Here is a 25,641-nt window from a genome sequence, read left to right on the forward strand (position 1 = left end):
TCTATTAACGCCACGTTTTGCTTAACATCAAACGATGAAGTTGGTGGTGTTTAAAAAAAAACACATAACTGTTTGTAAGGGTTTAGGCTTACCACATTACGTTTTTATTCCTTAGTGATCCCACATACAGTGACGCAGTATTCCTTTATTCAATATGAAAATGCATGGTTTGCCGACTTTTTACGAAACTTTTTAGGAGTAAGCAAACTATACGGTTTTACATGTATAAATACGAGTAAAACAAAAATAAAGCACAAAAAGAAACATATACAAATTACTTAGAATTTATTTGCTTAATTTGTTTCTGTATTATACTATTTCAAACGTTTCTATGTTATGTGAATTTAAATTTTCGTTAGCACGCTGTATTATTTTATAAGGAATGAAAGCAACAAGCAACACCGACGATTTATTTTCAAATCAAAACGTTTATATTATTCATTTGCTTTGATTCACTGCGTCAATGAAGTTCACCTCCTTGCTTCTTGTTTTATACTTATTTCTCTTTATTCGTTATTTTTCATTAATCAACCAAAATTTTATTTGCTTTTCAACTAATTTTCTTATGGTCATTTTTCATGTATTTATGTATAAACCATATATTTTCGCCCATATATAGATTTTCTTATTTTTTCTTGTAAAATAGCGTGATGACGCCGCTTTTTAATTCCTTTATCATTATGATTTTTTAACTCGAAAAGAAAATAACGTATAACTGCTTTAAGGCCTAAATGAAAAAAAAAATTTTGTTGTATGGCAACTTATTTGGAATAGAATACATAGTATACATGGTAAATAGTAAAATATATAAGCTTACAAATTTTGTTAGTTGGTTTTTCTTTTATTTTTCATTACGAGTAAATTTTAAATATATAAAAATGTTGGGCATTGAGTCACGTAGCTCAATACATAGGGAACCTCCATTGTCCAAAGAGTCACCGTCGGAAGCAACTTCAAGTGACTCAGGTGAATCAGATGATGAACATTTAAATAGCGACCGTCCTAAACCATCGAAACATTCGAAATCTGAAACTGACCGGGTTATAAAAGGATTAAGCAAAGAAGGCGACGTAGTGTCTGAAAATAAACCTAAGGTTCAAAAAAAAACCATAACATACAGTCCACTAATGGGCGCTGTGTTTGTAATGGTGTCGGGCGTGGTGTTGACCACCTTGTTTACTCCTGTGCACCTTATTTGGCGGCGTGCGTCTAATCCTAAAAACTGTTCTTACCAAGAACTAAAAATGCAGTATACAGGCTTAAACCCCAATGTGTGGATCAGTTTAGAATCTGGAATTGAAAATATATTGAATAAAGTTAGCTCCAAATCGGCCAACTATTTATTTATTTACGATAATGGAGATGTCCAATCTATAGTCAAGGAAATGGCTACACATGCCGCTAAGTGTTTTGATAATAGCCAACAGCTTGTTGAAATGGGTAAAGAGGATTTCAATTCTAAGGAAGCAATTACCGATTATGGAAAAATCATCGAACGGTTCAAAGCGAAAATTAAAAGTAGTAATGTAGTATTAATAGTTAATCTTAATGAGGTTGGCGATGTTGATAACGATGTATTATCTAAAAAGTAACGATGGTCTCCATTTACAGGTACCGGGAGAAACTGCAGAAGCTCTCCATTTTATTTGTGACACAGAAAATCCTCTTCGTGAAGATTTAGTGGTATTTTTGACATTAAGAATGCCGACGATTCGAAACGGTATGATCAACTATATATTAAAATATTTATGTTCGTAACAAACTTTATCGTCTTCTTCTCCCAAAGAGAATGCCCAAAATAAGGTCGAAAAAGAGTTGGCAAAAATGTGGAGTCCTAAATTAACGACTAATGTATTAAATGCTTTGATTACACGTGTTGCTGATTCCGTTATAAATCTGCAGCAAAAATGAGAAAAATGATTATTTTTAACAAAAATTTTTAAGAAATCAATAAAACTGTACATTTTTATTTGTTTAAACTTGATTTTGTTAGCAACAAAAGATATTATCCATTTGAGGTTGTTTCGAAATTAAAGACTTGTAGAAAAAAAATTTAGGTGTTGGCCAAATCAGCTCATTCTCATTTTGAAATTGAAATTCTGTGTATGTGTAGTTCATTCACAGAATTTCGTGGGTCCGATGGAACAATAAATTTGATTGCTGCTAGAATTTTGTTACAAATTTAATTTTAAAATTGATAGCTCGAAATTGTTTTTTTTTTTCAGATTAGGAATGTTAATCAAGGGCTCCTTCAAAAATTAAGGATATTTTTATCAACATTTTTTAAATTTTTATATGATTTTTTTCCTATTTCCCTCCCCATAAATGTACGGAGTTATTAGAAAATTTTAAAAATACTTTGTTTTTTTACAAAGTGTAAATATTTAACTAAAAATTATTATAGTAAATCACAGCTCACTGTGTTTATGACTTCGAACGTGATTGGTGTCAATTTCTTCCGTAGTTTGTTCAAAATGATCGGCATTTTCGTGATCCTCGATACGAGCCATTAAAGTTTTGATTTCGTTATCGTAATCTTTCCATTCTGGGACAATACGTTGGGCGGCAGTAAGTTTGGCTTCTTTAGTCAGTGGATTGTTGCATAAATCGATCACTTTAGCCGTTTTGAAAGCGTTATCACTGCACCAAGTTTGACACCATAGCCATTGCTCCGGTAACGATTTTATAGCAACTTGATGTATCATATTGTTAGGTAAATCTTGGTCTAGGTTTGCTAAACTATTTGGATCTTGGCTAAGAGCTTGGTACTGACCACGCAAACGGTCGCCGGCAGCAATTTTACGAAAACGTTTCAGATCGACTACATACAAGGCAGAAATGTGATAACGTCGTCCCATAAGATGATTATGCCAATAACCTTGTTTCCAGAAACGAAAGCCTTCCATTTCTTTACGTGAGTCACAGAAAGGTGTGTAAGCATAGGGTGCTCCAGCCAAGTCCATTTCATGCAGTTCCTTTAGATCGGCTCTTACTATGGCATCAGCGTCAACAAATATAATCTTTCGTACGCTCAAAGGAAACAAAACATCCAAAAAGAGTATTTTATAGCCCCATATAGTGCGTTGTTTTTCCGTTTGCTGATGCAACCAACGTGGCCATTTATACTGTACTAACTCATATTGAAAATCATATTCTCGGGACATATGTGGCAGGAAATCGGTAAATTGCGGTGATAAATAGTTCTTGAGAAACCAAAATTTTACTGGAGATTTAGTATGCTTGAGTAATGATAACATCATTATGCGCAGTAAACGTTCATATAAATGGCCCGAGGCTACAGAAAAAATATTAATGGTTTCCGTATCATCTTCATTGGATGTAATAGCACTACCGCCTGCACCAAAAGAACTAGCTATAGAATTCCATATACCACTTTGAGTTTGTGTATCGTCATCACCTAACAGATCAGCTTGTTGCATATCCTGTTTCTTAGTTACTCTTAATTTAATAACATGTGAACGTAAGGATGTAATTACTACTTGCGTATGACCATTTTGATGCAGAGTATTAGGTCCTTCAGTAAAGGTAATGTCGTATATATCCGCCGATTTACCTTCGCGCAAACGTAGCGTCCATACTCCCGGATTAGCTTTCAATTGAAAATAGCCTAAATTGGCCATAACAATCGTGTCCACTAAAGTGGGCTGCTCGTCGGTACCTAAAGTAATCTGCAGACCACGGGGTGGTGCTCCGGTGTTAGAGTCAAAGCAATGCCCTTCTATGAGTAAATATTCCAATTCGAATTCACTATGCACTGGACCACCAATTTCGCCAAGCTTAATATTATCCAAATCGTAAACTGAACGTACTGCTTCTACCAGCCAATTCTCGGGGACTTGCAAATTCTGTGTTAATAAAGGATTCGCGGGCACTCCCGTAAACTTTGCAACAGGTCCATCAGCGAGGCCACCATCGAGCGAAAATTGTACTTCAGGTTCTACCACATATCGATAGAAATTTTTTACCGGCATATCACTGTGCTGACTCACTGGAGTAAGGTAAACCAACATTTGGCAATTTAATGTGTTGCGTAGTAGTATTAGTATGGGAGCGAGCTTCTGGGCACTTCGTGATGCCGGATCTACTACAGCTGCAATATCAAAATGTGGCAAGTGCGTATGTTTTGGCTTTAATTTAATCACTGAGTATGCCTCCTTAACATTATCTGGGAGTTTAAATCGAGTTTTTGATTGCCTGGGTAATAAACATGCATATAATTTTAATATAGTATCGCTGTTTATGTGGATATGTTCTGCAGAATTCAATTGAGACTTTAAAACTTTACGTAATTTGTCCCCATATTGAATGGTATTAAAACGATCAATTAAACCAAAGTCTTCTATGCCAAAAGCTTCGTCGTCGGGCAATGGACCAATAATTTTTCCATTGGTTATGACTAAACGTTGTGAAACTTTTAAATTTAAGACATTTTTTGCGTAAACGCGTAGCATTTTCAAATGCAGTTCGGTAGAAGAAAGTATATCATGCAGACGGGCTGGAATCTCCGGTTTTTTATTTGGCTGTTTTAGCCATTTCAAAACTTGTTCTGTAGCTTCTGCAGGCGACATAGTGTGCATGGCCGCCCACACTAAGCGATTTAGGTTAGTCGTATCAGATAATTCCGGTCCCTCAACATTAGGCAAAAATGCTAGACGAACACTAGCAGCGTCTTTAAGAAAAATTAAAGCGTTCTTAAGTAAATCGCGGCTCATGGCATTCTTCATGTCCCCAAATAACCATAAAGTTACAAAATGCAATTGGTTTTGACCGATTTTCTCTGAAGTATGTTTACCCTCAAAATATTTTAGATTATGTAACAGAGTGGCAGTCATATCACGGGTAGATAGTTGGGCTAACGCTTTAACATTTTTTAGGTCAAGATACGGTTTGCCGGAGAGATCTAAATAGTTTGAATTTTCGTGGCCAGCCAAAATGCGTTGATTTAAACGAGGCATAACATGTGGTTGATTCATAAGATAGTCAATGATGTCCTCATTATCTGTTAATTCACCCTTATAAACAGCTTTTTGCAAAGTTGTAGTTTGCTGCATAATCTCTGAAAATGTAGCTTCTTCAAAGTCACTGTCTGAATTTAAGAGATTCGTGGGCATTGGTACCCCGTTTAATAAAGCTTGCGGTGTATCCGAAAATCCTAAGCGCTCTACAAATTCAATAGCTAACTGTCGTCCGTAATCAAAATCAGAATCCTCATCAAGTATCTCATCCAAAGCTGTTGCTGATATTTTATAAAATGTTTTTGTTAATTGCGAACGTATATGATGACGCTTTACTAGTTGTGTGGTTTCTACAGTTGCGAAAACATCCGTCAAGAAACTAAGGGCAGCTCGACTATTCTTCTGCTGAGTCACATAATTAAACGCGCAGACAAGAGAACGATAATCCTCCTCATCTGTACCATCACTAGGACGTATGTCAAACACCAAGCCTAAGCGTACAGGAGCCAAATGTATAATAAAACTTTCGGCTAATTTAATAACTCCACGACTGGACGGTCTCAAGGGGTCTACCAGCAAGACCAAATTGAAAACATTTTTACGTATGTTCCTTAACATACCGGGAAAGGTAGGCCTTAATAAGTCAGTAACACTAGACGGCCAGCGTCTATATTGTGAATCCTTTTCAATATCATTAATCCACATAATGGCAGTATCACGTATATCTATAGCAAAATCTCTAGAGCCAGGTCCAGCAAAATCCAAGGCTAGCAGAGAAGAAGCTAAAGCACCCTTTACTTGACTGGCATGTAAGCTCTCCAAAACTCGCACCTCTGACCTTAAAGATTCGAGTAATGAATTCAGATCTATAGTATCAGCGTCAAAGAAGAGACCATTGATAAATAATCCACCGTCGGGTGGGACAATATTGAGACTCCGTGCAAAGGTATCGATGTTGTGTTTTACCTCCTCTTTCAATTGAAAGGTTACCTTGTGACTTAATAGTGCTCGAGCCTGCATTGGAAAATTATGTGAAATAAACTGCAAAATTTGCAAAGCTTCCTCTCCTTCTATTTCAGCTATAGCCGCTGTGGCATGTAGACCTAAATCCTGAAACTCCCAAGCTTTAAGTTGAGCTATTTCCTCATTGCCTTGCAATAAACTTTGTCGTAACTTGTCCAACGAATGAGCCAAAGTGGGATAACGGGTTTTCAAGATAGGAAAATTAAAACCTTGAACTTCGGTTTCTGCAGTCTCCGTATCAAGCTCATTTTGTGTCTCCTCGGCTGGTTTAGGGGCGTCGTCTTGACTTTTATATTCGGTAGATTTTAAATGTAACTCTACGCCATAGCCGGACAGACGTACGCGTTTATTTACTTTAGACCCAATGGAAGTTAAATAGTGACGTGTTACATAGCGAACTCCTAAGGGGAGAGCCTTTTCAGCTAAATACTTGTGGTACTGAGCAAAAGCTTTTGATCCTAAGTCACCATATAAAATCGCAGTGAGCGAATTATTTTCAGATCCGGGATATATGTGATCAAAGCTGTGTAGATTTATCAATGCGTCCAAAGATATGTCATTATTTAGAGATAATCTCTTTTTTAACTGAGCAAAACCGCAAATTACTTCTTTGCCAATTTGAACAAATGTTAGCGCTTCTGGGCATGAACTTTTACTTAATACACCGGCAGCAATTTGAAATTGGGTTTGTATACGCGGCGTCAGACTGTGCATAGATACTACCAATTTCATTAAAGGTATTTGCAATTCACTTAAACGTGGTTCTAGTAAATGTATAACAGCGTTATACCGCTGAGATTCGGTAACTGAAAAACAGTTCGCAATACAGAGACTTTAATATATTATATTTAATATTTAGTGGAAATTACCATAATCACTTAAGGCAACATCCAATTTGGTCACATCGTCAATAAAATCCCAATATAAATTTCGATTTTCATCTGACAAATATTCGGCTATTTCCAAATGCAAGGGAGTTTGATTCCATTTGGCATTGATTAGTGTAGTAATTGGAAAGCTTTTGCTTCTACTTTCCGTTACACTATCGCTTCGGATTAATGTTAAACAAAAGTAAAACAGTAAAAATATTAGGAAAGCCCATTTATGGCTTGTGTTATAGTTAAGCGGCATACTCTTAATAAAACGTCTGAATCTTTTCAGGCTAGACACGTCAATGTCTGAAATTTTATAAATGTTCTATAATTCAAAAATGTTTAACTTATGTTCCTTGTTTAAAATGATAGTTTTTTCAATATGAATTACCTTTGATTCAATATTTGTTCGGTTTCTTCCAAATTTTTTTGCAACTAAAGCAGAAAAACTGATGTGGCATCGCACTATCGTTATAAAACTCCAATACTTTTTTCTGCATCAGTCGGCAGAGATGAGAAAAAACCTATTAAACATTAACTGAAGAAAAAAGAAACATTTCGTAGCAATACAAACAAATTTTACAATGTTGTAAAATTTCGTATTATTTCGACGAGCTGCATATCCATCATGTATCATGCATTTAAATGTGATGATTATACGCACCATACGATAACGTGGTACATATTGTTTGATACACAGCTATCACGCAACACTGCAGAATACAGCTGAATATAACGAACGAAAGCTAACTACCAGCTATGTGTTTATTCCCAAAATTACCAAAGAAATTTTTGCTGAAATATTTGCGTTATCTTGTATGTTAAAGCAATAATAATATATGTTTCTCTTTGAATGACTCTACGGGACGTTAAGACGCATTACACATTTGTAAGATACTTTTTAGAAAAATTTATTTTAATGTTACCATCAGACCATAAGGCACACCAAAATTCAAGTCCGAAAAATGCGGTGCCTTTTATAGCATTATGGAGCGTTTGCGATGCATGTTGTTTCTTTATATAAACTTGGATCACGAAAATATTTTTTAAAGGTAAAAAAATTAATATCGCGGCGGGTTTGAAGTTTCAACGTTAATGGAATTGCTCTTTAATAAGTATATTTAACCATTCAAATGTTTATACATTTAATTCTTCGTCGAATTGTAGATAATTTCATTCTAATGTTGTTGCAAAAACAAAACCTTAAAAAGTAAAGTAAGCTTCTTTTTGATTGCAAAGCGAAACAAATTTTACTGCAATCGTGTAATGCCTGATATGTGTCGAAGTTGTATTATATATTATATTATAGCAGGTAGGCAGTGCATATGCAGTCAATGTGTTTGACGCTTAAAACTTATTTATAACAATGGATTCGTAACTAATAAGCCTTTGAACATTCGTCAGTTTTTAACAATGCAACAACTAACGCCTATTTACAACAATTACAATTAAAATTCAAATTAAAGTTCAAATTCAGTTCAGTTTCATGCACTTTAGATATAGCGTCTAATGTACTGTACGTACATTCGATTGGTTGCGTTTCATGCATTGTTCATTACAAGTACAAATTCTTTATTTGTTTTTCGTTATTTTCTAGCGGAAACGATAATGCTACAGTGCAAGGAATAATATGGGCGCCACAGTTTATATAAAACTTATGAATTGCTTAGTATGACAATAAGAGCGAAGGGAGTTAGTACACTTTATTCAGATTCTTAACAAGTACTGTTATGTTATGCTGCCATATGTCAGCGCGATGAAGCAAAGCTTTTTATATACACAGCCCACCAGGTAACTGAAGGTTTTATCCGTTGGAGTAAGAAAAGCTTTTATCTGTTGTAGCCTTAGAACTTCAGTCTACAAATTTCGGCTATGTCGTCTCTAGTAAAAAAATGTAAAAATCTCGGTTTATCGAAAGTAGAGAAGTATTTTTTTTAGTAAATTTCACAAGATTTATAAATAAATAAATGAAAATCACAAAAAATGGCCACGAAATTTGATTCACAGAAAACTAAACATCAGTTATTCCATTTATCCATTAGTTTAGCAGTAGTATTGGTCTGTATGACTTCAATGCAATACAAACGAAGCTGGTCACATTTAGGCAGCTTTTGGAATTCCTTGATAATACCAATTGTTTTCACTGGAGAAATGCTGAAAATAATTCTCTCTCATTATTATGGGCATCAAGAGAATACTTTATTAACACAGAAGCAAAAACAAAAGAAGGCAAGTTATTTTACGCCCAAAGAACTGGCAGGTGGTCTTATGTTGCAATTTTTATGTACATTGCTATTTGGATTTGTGTGCATTATATTAGGGGCACCAGTGTTACAAAATTATGAGCAGACTTTTATCTTAGCTATGCTATTAACGTTGTTCTCCGTATCACCTATCGTTTTTCTATTGGGTGCGGAGGGAGCTTTGCAAGTGTGTTTTTGTGAAAAGCCAGATTTTCTCACCAAAAATGAAGAAACTGCTGTCGAGTTGTTTAAGTACAATGCCGTGGGCGGCATGTTGGGTGCCTGGGCCGGCTCTGTAGTAGCACCATTGGACTGGGACCGTGAATGGCAAGTTTATCCTGTACCAAATGTGGTGGGCGCGTTGTTGGGCAGCGCTCTGGCGAATATATACGCGTGTTCACGAGTACTCTATGCTACTGGTAAAGTTTATATTAATAAAAAACGATCTTAAATTTGCGATAAAAAAATTAATTTTCTAGTCATTCTTAATATAAAATCAATAAATATAAATTTGCCTTCAAAAAAAGATTTATTTTATTAATTATTATTTATTTATTTAAGCCTTAGCACTTAATAGAAATGTATCGTCTTCCAGAAGACAACGTTGTCCAATGTAATTATCGTTGACTTCCCACTGATCCTCTGTATCTTCATTAAAGTCAGTTTGTATTTCTGACTTTTCGAATAACTGGCTACATAGATCATTAATTTCTAAGAATTTTTTGTTAGCAAATTCATCGATCGCTATTTTCTTTTCCGACAAACTATCTTTATCCAACAAACTAAATTGTTTTGAATCTGTTAATGGGCACGAATTCTTTTCATAAAGGTATTTCAGTTGTACAAAATGTTGACCCTGCGCCAAGCGTTGTAAACCATTTTGGACGACGGCGGCGGCCCAGCAAACAGCCAGAGTACTGTGTGGTTCATAGTTCGCTAAAATTTTATTGAATTCCTCCGTAGTGATATTGAAATTAAAGTAAGTGGTTTCATGATTAGTTAAAAAGCTGTAAACGGCCGATAATTGTGGCATGGTGGGATATTCATTGGGAACGGCATTTGCTGGCATGACTTCGCGATACGAAAGTCGTTCTGCTAATAAATTCTGAAAGGAAGAAATGGCCTTGTTTTTCTCGTGAGGCGAAGGTTGCAGTCGACATTGAAAACTTGCTGACTTGGAGGATTTTAAAGAGCGATCTAGAAAAACGACGAGAGAGCATTTTTATTCGATTTAATGTAAAAAGATTTAATTTACTTGTATGTAGTTATAAATAATTTTTTTTTTTTATTTATATATATTTTGATTTTGGTTTTTGAATTTGAAATAAGGATTTTATTGAAAAACTTCGTAGATTTTTATTTATTGTCGATAATGGTTAAAGCTAATGTATCCGTGCAATGGATAAAAAAATGTTGAAAGTTTAATTACTTACCTCCCAGTAAGCCAGCGGAAATCTCCATTTGGTTTGTTACTAAAGGAAAACAGAATTTTTGAATTATTTATAGACATAACTATCGTTCAATTTAAATACCATAGAATTTTTCCTTGTTAAGTTGAAATTGCTCCGAGAGTAAAGCCAATGAGTTTATATATAATTCGCTTAGTAAGGGATGTTGTGGTGGAGTTTTATTATTATTACGTACGTTAATATTCAAACCAAGCTCACCGGTTTGACAGTTGCTAACAACACAACTAACTTCAGAGCAGAGACATTCATGTATTTGAAATTGCCAGTGATGACGAATTAAACGATATTTTAACACAGATGCCGGATTTGCTGGTAAAGCATAATAGAACATTAAACGCAAAGTAAACTCTCCTTTATCGTAAGGAGCCTGCAACCAAGCCGTTATGGAGACTGTCTCTTGAGCTTCGAGCGTTAAATGTTCGGATGATTTTGGCTTAAGCAAACGACAAACATGCTGGCGACGAATCTCTTTATCTTTAACCAGTTGTTCATTAGACAAATTTTTGATAGCTTAAACGGAAATAAAATGATGATGAGGAAAAAGAAAGCCAAGAAAAAGCGAAATTTACATTAACTTACAATTTAAAATAGACAGCGGTATATGGGTCTCTTTATCCTGTAATGTTAACCAGCGTGGATTATCACAACTTAGATATATATCTTCTACAGGTTTAGCACCCTCATTTCTTAATGTTATAGTAATGGGTATTATTTCGCCGACTATCAAATCAGCGGGTACAGATGAAAAGCACACACTTAACACTGGCACTGGCGGTATAATGCGTATATTTAACTTTTGATCATTAAGTGAGTTTTGTGCTTGTTTACCAGCCGAACGAAATGTGTGCTTCTCAAAAATCAAGGAACCTTTGAGCGCAATATTCGGGTCTACTATGGAAGATATTTGAGCGACAATACCTACTACCATAAGTAATCCGGTCAGTTTTGGTGTTAATTTAAAATGTAAAATTTCTTGAGCCCTTTCTTCCAATGTTAAGGATTGAGATGTAAAGGTTTTAATAGCTGCCTTAACAGCGGATTTATCTACAAGTAAAAAAAATGCAATTAATTATGAATTACATAAATGAACCAGAAAAGATCTTACTAGAATTATCGAAACCGCCTTCGTATAAACACATATTACTTAATTCATCGCCATTGTCCAATTTAAGAGACCATAACAAGTCCACATTGTTAAGCACAAGGCCACAGCGTATAGTATTTATTATGGTAACAGAAATAATAAGTGGTTCTATAACAACACCAACAACAAGTCGTATCCATTATCAAATAAAAATATATTACTCTCAATTAGATGAGAGATGAGAGTACTTACCGCCCTGCACGGCTATAGGATTGTCTGTGGTAGGATTCTCTTTGCAAAATAAGCTTCGCAAGGGTTTAAAAATCAAAGGACGATTCTTGGCTGTGGCTGCAACCAACATTTCCTCAATTTTATGCCAAATAAACTCATCCTTTAAATCGCTCTTTTTATTTGATTAAAATTTAAAAATAATTGAAAATAATTTACTTGCTTTCCCCAAATCAATGATTATCGCAGTTATCGTGCATTATATAAATGTAATATTGCGTCTACGAATAATAACGTATCGAAAATTCAAAAAAACTTCATATAAGTTCCGAAATTTTAATAAAGGTCTCAAAATACTTGTTTGAGCAATGCTAAGATCGTGACGAATTTTTTGCAATTATCCCAATGTAAATTTTTTTGCAACCGTAAGACAAAAGAAAAATACATTTCTTCCCTACAAATTATGAAATTATTAAATTATTAATTTCCATTGCGCAAATTCAAAGTGAGGGATAAAGTCAGGGATTCATTTTTATATCGTCGTCAAATTTACAATTATAAGAAACATATCAAACACTTGCTTAAAAAATTCGGTCGTAAATACTTGCGGATTATCATAATATTCTCTCGCTTTAATTTTTTCCTATCGCCGAAAGGATAGCATTATATATGTTCACATTCGATAGCATTTTAGATTCTTAAAATTTTCAACTGAACCCGCCATGAGAGTCACAAGTAACGTAGGCCAAATATATAAAATAAAATTTATGGAATCTCTAACGCATATCTTTTAATGCTTGACATAAAACTAGATTGATGATGACAAAAAATTTCAACTCATTTTAGTCCTTCCACTTTCTATGTTCGTACAGTGTACAAAAAATCGTGAAAATATATCAATAATTGTGACTTGCAGGCTGAACGCACAAATGCGTGGGCAGACATCAGAGATCGTTATGGAAACACTTAGATTTACCCTAAATATTTTTACGCTTACATGTATCCGCACAAACTTAATATATTCTGTATTATTATTATTATTATTAATTTCGTCAGAGAAATAAATTCTAAGACTAAACTCTTAAAAGCACTAGCATCTAAGGCTATCGGCTTTCATATTCTGTATTATAAATAGTGTAGGGTACAAAAAGAGGCACAATTTATTACCATGTCTATGTCCAATTTTTTATACGGACCGTTGGCAAGTGCTTCTTTTTCAAATAGAAGTGATACATTTGTCTTGCTGCAACTTTAGTTTCTCCTACCAGTTGTATGAAAATTTGTCAAATTTGTTATTGTGCTCGCAGGTCAGATATAGAGAAAAACCTAGATGAACGATACGTTGGTGTAGGGCGCCTTTCTTAATATAATATGTTTCATATTCATAAATATAAATGATGAATGAACGGAAATATCGGGCATGGTCGGGTTTATCAAAGATTTTCATTCTGATTAAAAATATCCGCTAAATGCTATTATCATATGTGTGTTGCTATGATTTAATTTTACATTATGAAATGAGGAAATCATCTCAAATTTGAGCTGACTTATGCCGACAGGGATAAATAAAATATCTTTCTGCTTTGAAGGATCGATGTCACAATGCACTGAAATCATAAATCCTATCACCTTCAAGAGCCGATTTTATAGCCTTGATCTTTTCCAGGCTACAATTGTTACTTAATTCGAATTAACATGATTAGCAAGTAAATACGTTATAACACCAATTAATTCCACACCAATATTCTTACATTTATATCTATATTCGAAGCTGGAACATGGTTTGTAGTTGGTGCCGGTGGCGCTAAAGTAAGAACGCGAATTGAATCTTGTAAAACTTGCGGTAAGGCGAGAGTTAATAAACCCATTTCTGGATGACGCTTTGTATATTCCTTAAAATCACAAACACAACAACAGAAAAATAAAATTCACAATTATTTGTAAGCGTAAGTTTTATAATCTTACGTTTTGCGTTTGTATATATTCTTTTAGAAATGATAACTGCTGTTGAGCTCCTTGTAAGCTACCAGGCCTTAAGAGATGAGCAAATGAACAGCTTGCCTCATCAAGTTTCTTCAACATATAGGCTTGTTTAGCCATTGTAAACTGTATGTGATCTTCGGCTAAACTCCAACCACGCTGCTGAAATACTTGATATGCTTGATTATAGCACCGATAAGCATGTTTGCGCTGGCCGGCTCGTGAATAACGATTTCCCGACAAAACAATTTGAAATGCATATTTACGATGCATGACTGGTGTGGAGACCAAAAAACAATACGCAGCCTGTTCTAGCAGTAACGCGGAACGTAAGTCGGACTCTTCACTAGTCATACGAATCAATTGTTTAGCCGCTTCACCATATAAACGGGCCGTTTTTAAGCACTCGATGCTTAATAATGTGGCACGTGTTGCAAATTGTTGCAATCTTTGGATATAAAAATCTCACATTAACAAACAATATTATAAAGCAATTTTACTTAACTTACTTGCACACATTCAAATAGCACGCAATTGCGTCTTCCATGTAATCATAGGTTTTGCGATTTGCTGTTCCCAGCATAAATGCGGAAAGGGCGGCCATCTCCAATGCACCTGCATAATATTGCCAGGCAGAATCGGCATTGAAGTCTCGTTTAGCCTGATGATAGGCCTGAAAGGCCATGTTATAGTGACAAAACATAAAATATAAATCTCCCAGTCTGCGCGTCTGTAATTCTGCCGATTCGTGGGTGTAGCTTCGGAAGATATAAGAATTATTTTACAAAAAAAAAAAAAAAAAAAAAAGAAGAAGAAAGACTATACTGCTTTTCGACCGAGACTTGATTTTCATGAAATAAATTTGTAGCGTATTGCATATTTATATCGGGAATAATTTGTATAAAATATTTGATTGCAAGAAACTAGGGATTTTAAGACTAACACTTGGTCTTTGTAGTTGATAGTTGTAGAAAAAGCGATTTCGGTAAAGGGACAGCCAACAGAGAAATAAGCTATACTTTAATCGCTAAGTCTCCACATCTTATTTAAATTCAATTAATCTAACAAACCTTTGGTCGAAGTTTTTGCTAAAATTTCTTTACATTTTACTTACATGACAGCATTTTGATTACTAGCACTGGCCCCCGGTTTGCTAGTAACAAACCAACGTTTAGTGGCACTCAATAATGATTTGCTTACCCCTTTCTTATTGGTTACCTATTTTGCACTTGAATGAATATACATTCATATACATTTTTAATTTCGTACTTACGGCTTCATTTAAAGTTGCCACCAATTGTTCCACATACGGTATTAGAGCGCGTACTGCGTAATCTTGTACAAAATGCCTTAAATTTTCCACGTCCATAGCATTCAAGCATTGACCATAATGAGCTTCAGCCTCCGTATCGCCTGACCAAACATTTGGATTAATGTTTTGTGAAGCTATGCTTTCACAGCTTATTGAAAACCTGGAATTCTTGTAATAAAAAAATCCTTATTTTATTAATAAGACAATTAAGTTTTGTTCACTAACTATAGCTTCAGTGGCATGCTCTTGCACCGGACTTAGAGGATGTAAAATGGCAACTTCATTTGCTTCGTGAGCTGTTGAGGGTTCACCTAACACACTCATATGCATATTAGGCATAGCCAGCGAAGACACGCCACTAATATCTTGTGGTGTTTTATTTCCACTTAATTGATCTGTGCTTGTATTACCAGTCACTGCATTGTCACTAACTTTAGGTTGTCTTTTAATGAAGGCAGTCCAATAGTCGGGTATTTCACTGGTAATCGTCCCATCCAGTGAATTCACTTGTATCAGAAAGCATTTCGAATCAATAAATGTGGATTTAAGTAATTCATAACTTTGCTGAGCTCTCGACAAGTCACCTTGGCTGCCTTCATGCAAAATGACATAACTGTTAAGCACATCGTTTGGCTGAAACCATTTGGGCAACTTTTGAGGTGTAACGCTTTGCATTTGATGTACGCGTTGTGTCAACTTTTGGGCCGTTTCTACTACGTTAGGATCTCCACTAGACAATACAATCAAACAACTCAATAAATGCCGGGTAAATTCATGGTCTGCAGGAAATTGCACGGCCAGAAAAGTTTCACGCCAATGTTCAAACCATGGAACACCATCTGGCAATTCCAAATTCACACCATTTATATTTAATACTTTAGTTTTACTGCTATGAGCATTAGTGACAGATTCATTAAGCATTTTACGTGCCAGCACTGTTTGTGGTGGACGCCAGTCTACGTCACAAAAGTTTAAACGCAAACCTCTTATTGACACGCTTGTCGCTAGAACATCGCGAAATTGCGCTAAGGTTGGAAGTAATATCGGAGAAAAATGCAATTAAAGTTAGAAGAGAAAAAAAAGTATACCACAACATACCATCATTTTGCAAACGAGCAAAAGGCTGCAACAGTTCAACGAAAGACAGATTATTTCGATGGCACACTTCATCGGCATGAAAGCTGGTAATTACGCCTACCAACGGCGAAAATATATTTTGTATAATTTCACGAGCGTTATAATTATGACCAGTTAAATGAATCATAGTCAAGAAAATTCGTGATATTTCTACAAAAACTTATTCATTCGCAGTTAATTCTTGCAATGCAAATTTTTTATGAAAAATTTCTAGATCAGTGTTAGTCTACTTTTGTTTGTTTTTGGCACATTCATCGGCGTTACGTTATTGTATACAATATCATAAGGGCGCAAAATAATTGAAACGGGCAAAGTTGGTCTAATTAATCGCTACTTACATTAAACGAAACATTTCAATTCGGTTGATTTAGACAAAATTATGACAAGATGAAATTTTAATAATTGCAACAATTATTGCAGATAACATTTTTAATTTGATATGGCTTTTTTGGTAGAAAAAAAATATTAAATTTAATTTATCATTGGATGAATATATCATATGTTAATGAAATGGATTCATCAAATCTTTGCATTTTTACATAGCTCGCCTTACGTCCATTCAAGGTGAAGCATGCAGGATAATAATTAAGATTCTTCAGAGATTTTTTTCTTGCTTGCGAGCAGATGCTAGCTTATAGAAATTCACTCTAAATCGCATTATATAGTTCCTCTTTTGCTTTCGTTTTACGATGATAATGTATATTTTCTAATCTCATCGGGTTGTATTTGTAATATTACCTCACGTTAACATCGCCTTACGTTTTTAATTTGCTAGAAAAAGAGTACATTAAGCAAATTTGTGCAAAAAAAAAAATGTATTTTCTTATTTACATTTGCATACCACACACGAGGAAATTTCCAAATAATTTATCTGAAAATAATGAATTTGATATATAAAACTTATAATTTTGCATGCATGCATTTGTTTTATGCAAACAAAAGCGCAATGAACATAATTCAGTTAGTTAGACAATATACTACAATTAATATATTTATATATACATATATACATTTGAAATGGACTAAGCCAGTAATTAATATAGAGCCACCGATTTTCATATGCATAGGCAAAAATTAATTTAACCGCTTTGCTTGCATCCTCACATTGGAAATATATATAAAAAAAAAAACAACAAAATTACGGGATAGGTTAAACAATTTCTGAGATTCTAAGAGATTTTCGAAAAATTATCAAAGGGTAATCTTCGTTGTCGGAGCAATCTTGAGATGATCAGTGAAGGGAGACTGGCATCCCGTCGCACTCATTTACGTTTGAATGTTTGATTGGATTATATGCAACGTTTTGACTGGCTAATTAGTTAATTTTTCTTTTTTGTTGCTACCACCATCGATCTCCGTGCCGCAAAAAATGTATGTCATCTCGGGGAATTAACTTGCTTTATTAGCGGAGCGAATTTTTCTTTTTAATTCATGATATTTTTTTTTTAAAACGTTGCGTACACTTAGCATATCGGCTTTAGTTATCATGACCGCAGTTTTCTTCTTATGTTTTATAAACATTTCTTGCTAATAATTGCTACGGTTTATTATAGGAACATATAATCAACAAATTTTATTGGCTTGATCCATCTTAACTCGAAATCCCAAATAAAAGTATTGCGTCTGAAAGATTGGTGATGGGGCGGCTTTACGGTGTTTATATTAGATTTCTAAGTATTGCCATAAATTGTCAGACCATAGGCAGTGTGATTTTGAATGGCGTTTAATAAAAAACGTGAGTGCAAGAACGTTGAGCATTTGCGCATTTTAGATTAGATTAACGATTTTTTATATCGTGTAAGCGTTTTCTACAAATTTTTTTTCATTTTCGTATTGGAATTCTAGCACCTGAGGAATTTAGCCCAATTTGATATGTCTTTCACAGTTGATTCGCGGATCTTTATTGTTTTCGCGTAGGGATAATGTTCAATTCTTGCGATACAGCAAATAATTCTACTTATTTCATTGGAAATAATTTGAGAAGGCATGACAGAAGGAGAAGGTCGTTGTGGAGTACTATTCATTAGGGGGAAAGAATGTAGAAAACGGTTGTTCGCTTAAACTTTAAATCACCTATGCGTATGAATAATTTGGTGTACTTGAAGAATTTGAGTCCAAAATTTCATGATATCATAAGACTTAAAATAACATGAAAAACCATTCTGTCAAACGTTTCTTCGGAACAGACTGAGAGAATTGAGACATGGTTCCGTTCAGAAATTCCTTTGATTGTCAAATTATTATTATTATTATTATTAACATCAGAAATTGAATCTTTTTTCACAAACTCATTCGTATTCGAAAACAAGGATACGCTGTAAAGCTGTGGAACTCATTACCACTTTGTATTGAAACGATTGTTAGACTGAAGACCTTCTAAAATTTATAATTTATTATCTATAATATACAATTGCGTCTACATCTATGCCTCGATTTACTACAATACTATAAAGCATAGTGATTGTCGATGTCCACACAGTACTGCTGCTCGTTTTATTGGTTACTTGCTAAGTAAGATTGATTCTCCTGCCGCGGCATCATGCTTCTTCCACGCTGCAATAATTTTCAGTTTTAATTTATGTTTACACTTTTATATATTTCTATATCATTATATTTGTTTTTATGTATTGAAAAGTATTATGGTGCAAGGAGGAAGATCGTATTGTAAAGATGAATAAACCTCAGTTTGGAGCATCCCTAATAAATTAAATTAAGTTTGTTATTTTAATGTAAAGCCAAGACGAACTCAGCTTGACATTTAAAAAAGTGATGATGTTTTATTGAAGTTTTGCTGTCGCCTATATTTATACTAATTTTCTGGTCAAAATTTTTACATATTTTTGTTTACTTAAAAAGTAAATTCTTAATAGTACGCAGTAATTTGATTTGATTTGATTGTTGAGCAATGCGGCGCATATTGCAATTTCAAGCTTTTTGGCATACGTATGTATATGATCATATCGGCTGTTGTAAAAATGCAAGTTAAAACTTTCATAAGGGTACCATTTAATTTTGTCTATCCCCTTTTTTTTTTGTTTTTGCTTGTTGAATACCCATCCACATCATATATCAAACTACAGTATATATTTATTTCTGCTATCAATACAAGTCAATTAAATATGGCTTATATATCCAGGTTAAAGCAAAATTTATGAAACTTAAGTGGCTATATGTGATCAGAATTAAATGTATGACATTGAATTTTAAGCTAACAAAAGTTTACATTTGAAGTTTGTTAGTAAAATAATTAATTTCTTTATTTCTCACCCTATCTGAATAATAAGTCATATTATCTGGACATATAAGCCACAAATCTATTGGTTTAGTCCATCTCCATTCAACATACCAAAAAAAAAAGAAGAATAATAAGTGCTTCATATAGAAACAAGATATAATTTTTGTGTTCTGTAATAAAAATTAGAATTATTGTAGACAACGTGATGTAGGGTATTGACCTATAATGTTCGTGTTTATTATAAATACAATCTAAGAGAAATTTTTCGTTCTAACTTTTATTGAAAATAGTTTGGAGCAAATTCGTGCAAAACTTGGGTTATATGGATTTCGTCTAATTTGACAAAAGTGTAATTAACAGCTTTTGTGCATACGTGAGGCAAGAAAACAAATCTATCAAACCATACTGAATACTGCCTCATACGCTAGCCGAAAAACGAAAGTGAAACCTAACTTTCAGATACGCGACCACCCCCTAGCCAATTTTGTGCGTTATTATTTTGGCAAGCATGCAATCATACATTTTTTTTGATAGTTTTATTTAATTTTATTTCGTTGCGTTATTCATTACTTGAAGAAAAAAAATACGTTCGCCGAAGATATGCTTTTTTACGGACATTTTCCTCCTGAAATTGAGAAACTTCTGAGAAGCATAATTTTGCATAACATATCTGTTTTATAAAGACAGGTAAGCAATATAATTGAAATGGAAACCAACACCGGTTTAACAATTTTGGCGGGAAGTTGGCAACATTCTAGAATTTTATCATATCGTGTGGTGAAATAATCAGTTTTTTACAAACGGAAAATAACATAAAAAGTATATTTTCTTCCAATTTAAAAGAAAAAAGAGTTAACATAAAAAATAGTAAGTATTTGCTCCGATATAACTATATGCAATTAACAACTTATCCTTCATATTTTTTACACTTTTAGAGTCTTCTTGTGCAGCATTCTTTTTAAAGGCTCTAAAAACAAAAGTACCAATTTGTATACTGCAGTTTACATGATTACTTGCATGCCTAACTGTGCGTGCTAATATATGTTTTTTTGACTGTACCTTGGTTGATTCCCTAAGTTGCCTGTTTGGAAAGAAAAATTATGGCTAAAGTTCATATAACAAATGTTGTGGTATTAGATAATCCTAGCAGTTTTTTTAATCCATTTCAATTTGAGTTAACCTTCGAATGCATTGAAGAATTGAAGGAAGATCTCGAATGGAAAATGATATACGTTGGGTCCGCAGAGTCTGAAGACTATGATCAGGTATTGGATACTATATATGTAGGTCCCGTACCTGAAGGCAGACATATATTCGTGTTCCAAGCCGATCCGCCAGATGTCACTAAAATACCCGAACCGGATGCAGTGGGTGTTACAATAGTCTTATTAACTTGCTCGTATCGAGGTCAAGAATTTGTGCGTGTAGGTTATTTTGTAAATAATGATTACGCGGACCCAGAAATGCGTGAAAATCCGCCATCGAAACCTATGTTTGACAAACTTGTACGTAATATATTGGCTACCAAACCACGGGTAACACGTTTTAAAATTAATTGGGACGACGCCGCCTCGAATGACTTGACAAACGGCAATGGTCACGACGCTGTAGAAAACCCTGATGATGACGATATGCAGTGCTCAAGTGAATCAGATGCTGTTTTAGCGGCTTCTTCAAACGTACATTTGGCTGCCGATAATACCACAGGAACAACCACATTAACAACCGTACCCGAAGCTACCATAGACGATAACAGTTTAACTATGCCTATAGGATGTGGTGTAAATGCTCTTAATGAAAACTCAAATTCTTTGGCAATGGAGTGCTAGGTATTCCCTCCTTTTTTTTTAAATGCCCAAGAATTTTCGTAGCTCTTCATATCTCATTCGCTTAATATCCAAAATTAGAACATATTTTTTCTTTCTTGAGTGAAATGAAATTGTTTGCAATTTCTCGATTGACAGATTTAATAGAACTTTTGAGTTGCCGATTTTCATTCTTTTTTTTTTAATGCCTTGTATGTCTAGAAATTGGCCTTAATTCACTCTCTGTTTTATAATTATTTTAATTCATAATTTAATAAAATCTTAGTTGTTTTCCTATGACCGAAATCTTTAAATTATTTTTTTGGCTTTACATCATATGATTTACATAAAAAAGGAAATGTATTAAAAATAAATATGTTTTTTTTTCGCTATCGTCCGGGCGACTATCAGGGGGTTTATGTAGGAAATGTTGAATCAAAGCGTTTGTTTTGTTTCATCCGAACTTGGGATCGCTTTAGTCTTTTCGACATTTCATATTAATATTTATAATATTAAATATGAATAAGTGGATCAAAATTTGATTTTTTTTTGAGTAAGAAGTCCTTTTTCAATGATTAATAGCGTGGAGGATTTAAAATAATTTATTTCCACTCTTGTAAAAATCAAATTTAATCATAAAACAGAACTTCAAATTGTCTCAACCACTGCCATGCGGTGACTGTATCGTACATTACGTCGGCACTTTTCGAGATGCAATGTAGGTACAACTGGACTCATGCTGCTGGTTTTAAATAAGAGAAATGAGGTTCGGGGAGTCTGACAGTCCCAGCGCAAAACAATCATTCATTCTAATGTAAAACGGTGATCAATATTGAATTTCTGTAGTTCTGATTGCTTTGACTTTTAAATTGTTACCATTGGCTTTCAATGGATTTATTTTATCCACTGCACTGTAAAGATCTAAGATCTGTTTCCTTCCCGCAAATCAAGTAAATCTATGGACAATTCTAAATGTTCGTAAGCAATGGTTACTAGTTATCGATTAATATTGATCTCTTTCATATTTTCAATAAAATTGGAAATGATCTTTAACTGACCTTTAGGTGAGTTGTGTTCGCATCATCAATTTTTAAGAAAATTTACTTTATCTCATGCAATGAATTGAGAAGCTGTAATCTAGCAATAATGCGAATTTAGACATTCGCTCGCCACCTGACAGAAGTTCAAAAGAGTTTGAATTTTTCCAGGAAAATAATGGGACATCTTTCTGAAATTTGGGGGAATTGTAAATCATGGATCCTTTCATATGCGATACGATTTATAAAGATACATTATGTCAAATTATGTTTTCATACATCTTGACAGCAGCTCATAGATTATGGATCAAACTGAAACCTAGTTTCCCACTTTCTTAATGATGCGGTATATTTCATTTTTGATCTTTGTATCAAGATTTAAATGGAGAAAGGCTTAAAATTGTATTTTATGAAGGGAACAATTGGTGGTTTTCATAAATTACGGACGGAATTCAAGTGGAGATTTTACTAGTTCTTTAAACTAACTTGAGGACAGTAGAAAAAAATGTCTGGAATCAAAATATTTGTCTTGGGCAAAAAAAAAAAAAAAAAAAAAAAATCGAATTGGGACGGAAGTTGGGTGAACAGGAACCTTATACAGTTTCCATAATACTTCTGCAAAAGGCGAAGTTCTCTCTACACAAATAACTTAATATATTTCTTCGATTTCGAATTTTCGAATTTTTAATTGCAAACCCTCCTTCCACATTCCACATTCTACATTTTAATAGACCAATAGACGTTTATCCCATCGTCTGATATATAATTTACGATGTGGGGAAATGTCCCCTTACGTCTAACTTAACATATTTAATATGCAATACCATATTAGTGATAGATATAATGAGGAGGAAGCATTTTTTTTTTTTTTTTTTTAGTTTATTGCGAAAGTTTGAAGGCTTATATCGTCAGTGACAGTGTTGTAATTTCTTATTCAATAAATTTACACTCTTATAAATTTTTTGGTTAGTTCTCGATTTAATTGATGAATCTTTTCTCAAGTTTTTGACTTTATTGATTTTTTAATACTTGGGATGAAGCTCTTAGATCTAAAGAAAATCAATAGCTGAATAACATTTCCATGTTAAGAAGGTTGATGTAAAATATGAGTTGTTCAATGACATATAACTCCTAGCAAGGTCTAAAAGCTAAAGAAATCTGCTGCTAACACAGTTGTTTACCCTACTTCTCAGACAATTTTTGCCATTTTTATTCATTTCGAAGGACGTCCATTTTGTAAATACGGTTCACTTCACGGTATATTTCAAGGAAAATATGGCCGAACTTTTGCTTTCATTTCCTGTAAGCTGCTTGGCATCATTGTGACGTCATATTTGTATTGAAATTATGTTGCATTCCAGTAGAAAGGAGAGCGAGGGTCAAGTTAATTGATTAATGGTTGAGCCCAATTTTGATAGTCCTCTGAACTTGTTGTTAATAATGGCCGCCCGAACAGAGTATGTAGCAACTTGCTGCCAGCACAATGCTGGGCTCTATTCGAATGGCTGCATTTCTTTTTCTACCCTTTATATCCTTTTGCTCGATATTTACTTGTTGGGGATTTCAATGGATTCATTTTCTGAAATTGTAGTATGAACCTCAGCTTCCACTTAATGTACGATATTTTATGCATGCGAAAATTTTATTTCCACGCGGAAGTAAGCACAAGATCAATATAAGAAGCTTGTTGCTTTAAAAAGTGCATGCGAATTGTTTTACAGAAGTTACCCGAGCCAAAACGATTTACTTTATTTTTGCCTTTTGGGTGCGCAAATATAAAAATGAAGTAACGATGAAATTCCATATTTAGATTTGCGATAATTATGATCGATTTTATTCAAATTAAAATGTTCGTTGGAGTATCTTTAAGAGATCTTATTGTTTGTGGAATTGAGCGTCGATACGTATTTATGTTTGTATATATTTATATATGCTTATGTATTTACGCTTCCCATCTAAGAGCCCTTGCAAATAATAATTCGTTTTGAATTTATTTGGGTGATTCCTTATAATTTTTATTATTTATAAATTATGTTATACAAATATATATATATATTTAATGTATATATATATATGTAAATATATTAGCAAATTATTTCTTCTAAAAACTAAAACATAAATTTCTTTTATAATTACAATTTTGAACAATTTAACACATAAAGTGATATAAAATTTGTATACAATGACAAACACATTCACATATTCAGGAAAAAAATTAGTAGATAATTACGAGGCCACATACACACATATATACATAGAAATCACCAGTAGTGATGAAACGGTAATGAAACACATTCTTATACGCAATATTGCTTGCAAATTTCATTAGCGGTACATTTCGTAACCGTTCTTCTGTGACGTTGCTTACGTACTCGGCGTATATATTCGATTAGATCGTTGACCTCCTTGAAGCTCAAAAGGCCTGCTGTACCAACACTTAAATCCAAATGACGGAAACGGTTAACGTTGCAAGTGCAGCCATCAAATAGAAAATAGTTTCTTATATCTTTATTCTTTTTATTCTCGCAACGGAAGAGAACAAAGTTGCCCCACGGTGTCATGACGAGGATACGATCAGCGGCGCGAAAGCCGGCACTTATCAATTTGCATAGACTATTATAACTGCCAGTTTCAGAGCCAACCACTACTATGTCGGCAGCTTTGGGGGCAAAACCAGGATACCGATTAGGGTTAGGAGCTGTGACGAAACGTTTGCTTTCTTTAAAGAAGTCTTCACATTCATCGTCAGCTTCAGTCGCCTCATCTCTGCGTTCGGCGCAACGTTTCGCCTTATCTTTAAGTTTTCTCTCTTTTTCCCTTTCTAGTTGAAGTAATTTTTCGAGGTCTTTTTGCCTTTCTTTTTCCATTTCCATTTGTTTTTCTTTTCCTTCTTTTAATAATTTTTCCAGTTCCTCTATCTTTTGTCTATCCAGTTCAGCTTGTTTTTGCTTCGCAAGGTCTTCTTCCCTTTGTAGTTCCTGTTCGGCTTTCTTTTGCTCTTCCAGTTCTGCTTTCAATTGTTTATACATGTCCATCCCAGCTTCATGCTCTGTGCGCTTTGTTTTATCTAATTCCGGTTTCTTATACGCAAGATCTCCCTTCGGCATAGCAGTTTGTTTGGCAATTTCCCCGCGCTTTTGTTTCTCGAGTTCTGCTTGCCTTAGTTTCTCCAATTCCTCTTTCTTTATCTTATCTGCTTCTGTCAGCTTTTGTTTATCCATTTCTGCTTGTTTTTGTTTA

At 34.1% G+C, this 25,641-nt stretch overlaps 6 protein-coding genes across 10 annotated transcripts in view; 3 read left to right on the top strand and 3 right to left on the bottom strand.

Annotated features, from left to right (window-relative positions):
* The first annotated feature begins 767 nt into the window (after nt 1–767).
* Nucleotides 768–2,349, top strand: LOC119645133. Its single transcript, XM_038045072.1, has 3 exons — nt 768–1,553; nt 1,612–1,720; nt 1,787–2,349. Exons 1-3 carry the CDS (start codon nt 789–791, stop codon nt 1,909–1,911), a joined length of 999 nt encoding a protein of 332 aa, XP_037901000.1. The 5' UTR covers nt 768–788; the 3' UTR covers nt 1,912–2,349.
* Nucleotides 2,227–7,353, bottom strand: LOC119645131 (UDP-glucose:glycoprotein glucosyltransferase). Of its 2 annotated transcripts, XM_038045068.1 has the most exons (3): nt 7,263–7,353; nt 6,869–7,177; nt 2,227–6,805 (listed from the first exon to the last, which is right to left on the bottom strand). In XM_038045068.1, the coding sequence occupies exons 2-3, from the start codon at nt 7,128–7,130 to the stop codon at nt 2,409–2,411; spliced, it is 4,659 nt and encodes a 1,552-aa protein (XP_037900996.1). In that variant the 5' UTR covers nt 7,131–7,177; nt 7,263–7,353; the 3' UTR covers nt 2,227–2,408. The 2 variants fall into 2 exon arrangements, with proteins under 2 accessions (XP_037900996.1, XP_037900997.1); XM_038045069.1 differs by lacking the exon at nt 7,263–7,353 and having other exon boundaries at nt 6,869–7,186.
* Nucleotides 7,354–8,791: 1,438 nt separating this feature from the next.
* On the top strand, nt 8,792–9,570 carry LOC119632143 (uncharacterized protein C1450.15). Its single transcript, XM_038024920.1, has one exon. The coding sequence runs from the start codon at nt 8,855–8,857 to the stop codon at nt 9,563–9,565; it is 711 nt and encodes a 236-aa protein (XP_037880848.1). The 5' UTR covers nt 8,792–8,854; the 3' UTR covers nt 9,566–9,570.
* A 100-nt stretch (nt 9,571–9,670) lies between these two features.
* LOC119631823 (trafficking protein particle complex subunit 8) lies at nt 9,671–16,602 on the bottom strand. Of its 2 annotated transcripts, XM_038024345.1 has the most exons (14): nt 16,286–16,602; nt 15,413–16,212; nt 15,149–15,355; nt 14,990–15,093; nt 14,385–14,633; nt 13,861–14,323; nt 13,647–13,787; nt 11,920–12,070; nt 11,689–11,835; nt 11,412–11,627; nt 11,163–11,351; nt 10,647–11,093; nt 10,548–10,586; nt 9,671–10,311 (listed from the first exon to the last, which is right to left on the bottom strand). In XM_038024345.1, exons 1-14 carry the CDS (start codon nt 16,449–16,451, stop codon nt 9,671–9,673), a joined length of 3,960 nt encoding a protein of 1,319 aa, XP_037880273.1. In that variant the 5' UTR covers nt 16,452–16,602. The 2 variants fall into 2 exon arrangements, with proteins under 2 accessions (XP_037880273.1, XP_037880272.1); XM_038024344.1 differs by having other exon boundaries at nt 11,163–11,627; nt 16,286–16,600.
* A 3,695-nt stretch (nt 16,603–20,297) lies between these two features.
* LOC119631879 (histone chaperone asf1) overlaps nt 20,298–25,641 on the top strand; it is a 7,466-nt gene continuing 2,122 nt past the window's right edge. For 2 of the 3 annotated variants that reach the window (XM_038024428.1, XM_038024427.1), the window contains exons 1-2: nt 20,298–20,426; nt 20,495–21,388. In XM_038024428.1, coding sequence (XP_037880356.1) covers nt 20,660–21,388 — 729 coding nt within the window. In that variant the 5' untranslated portion in view covers nt 20,298–20,426; nt 20,495–20,659. Of the gene's footprint in view, nt 20,427–20,494; nt 21,671–25,641 lie in introns of those variants that run through there. The other variant, XM_038024426.1, reaches the window with a different exon arrangement.
* The window catches only part of LOC119632331, a 4,053-nt gene continuing 3,090 nt past the window's right edge, over nt 24,679–25,641 (bottom strand). The window contains exon 4 of the mRNA XM_038025182.1: nt 24,679–25,607. Coding sequence (XP_037881110.1) covers nt 24,699–25,607 — 909 coding nt within the window. The 3' untranslated portion in view covers nt 24,679–24,698. The remainder of the gene's footprint in view (nt 25,608–25,641) is intronic.

Source organism: Glossina fuscipes, unplaced genomic scaffold (genome assembly GCF_014805625.2).
Source record: "Glossina fuscipes isolate IAEA_lab_2018 unplaced genomic scaffold, Yale_Gfus_2 1, whole genome shotgun sequence".
Taxonomy (NCBI): Eukaryota; Metazoa; Arthropoda; class Insecta; order Diptera; family Glossinidae; genus Glossina; species Glossina fuscipes.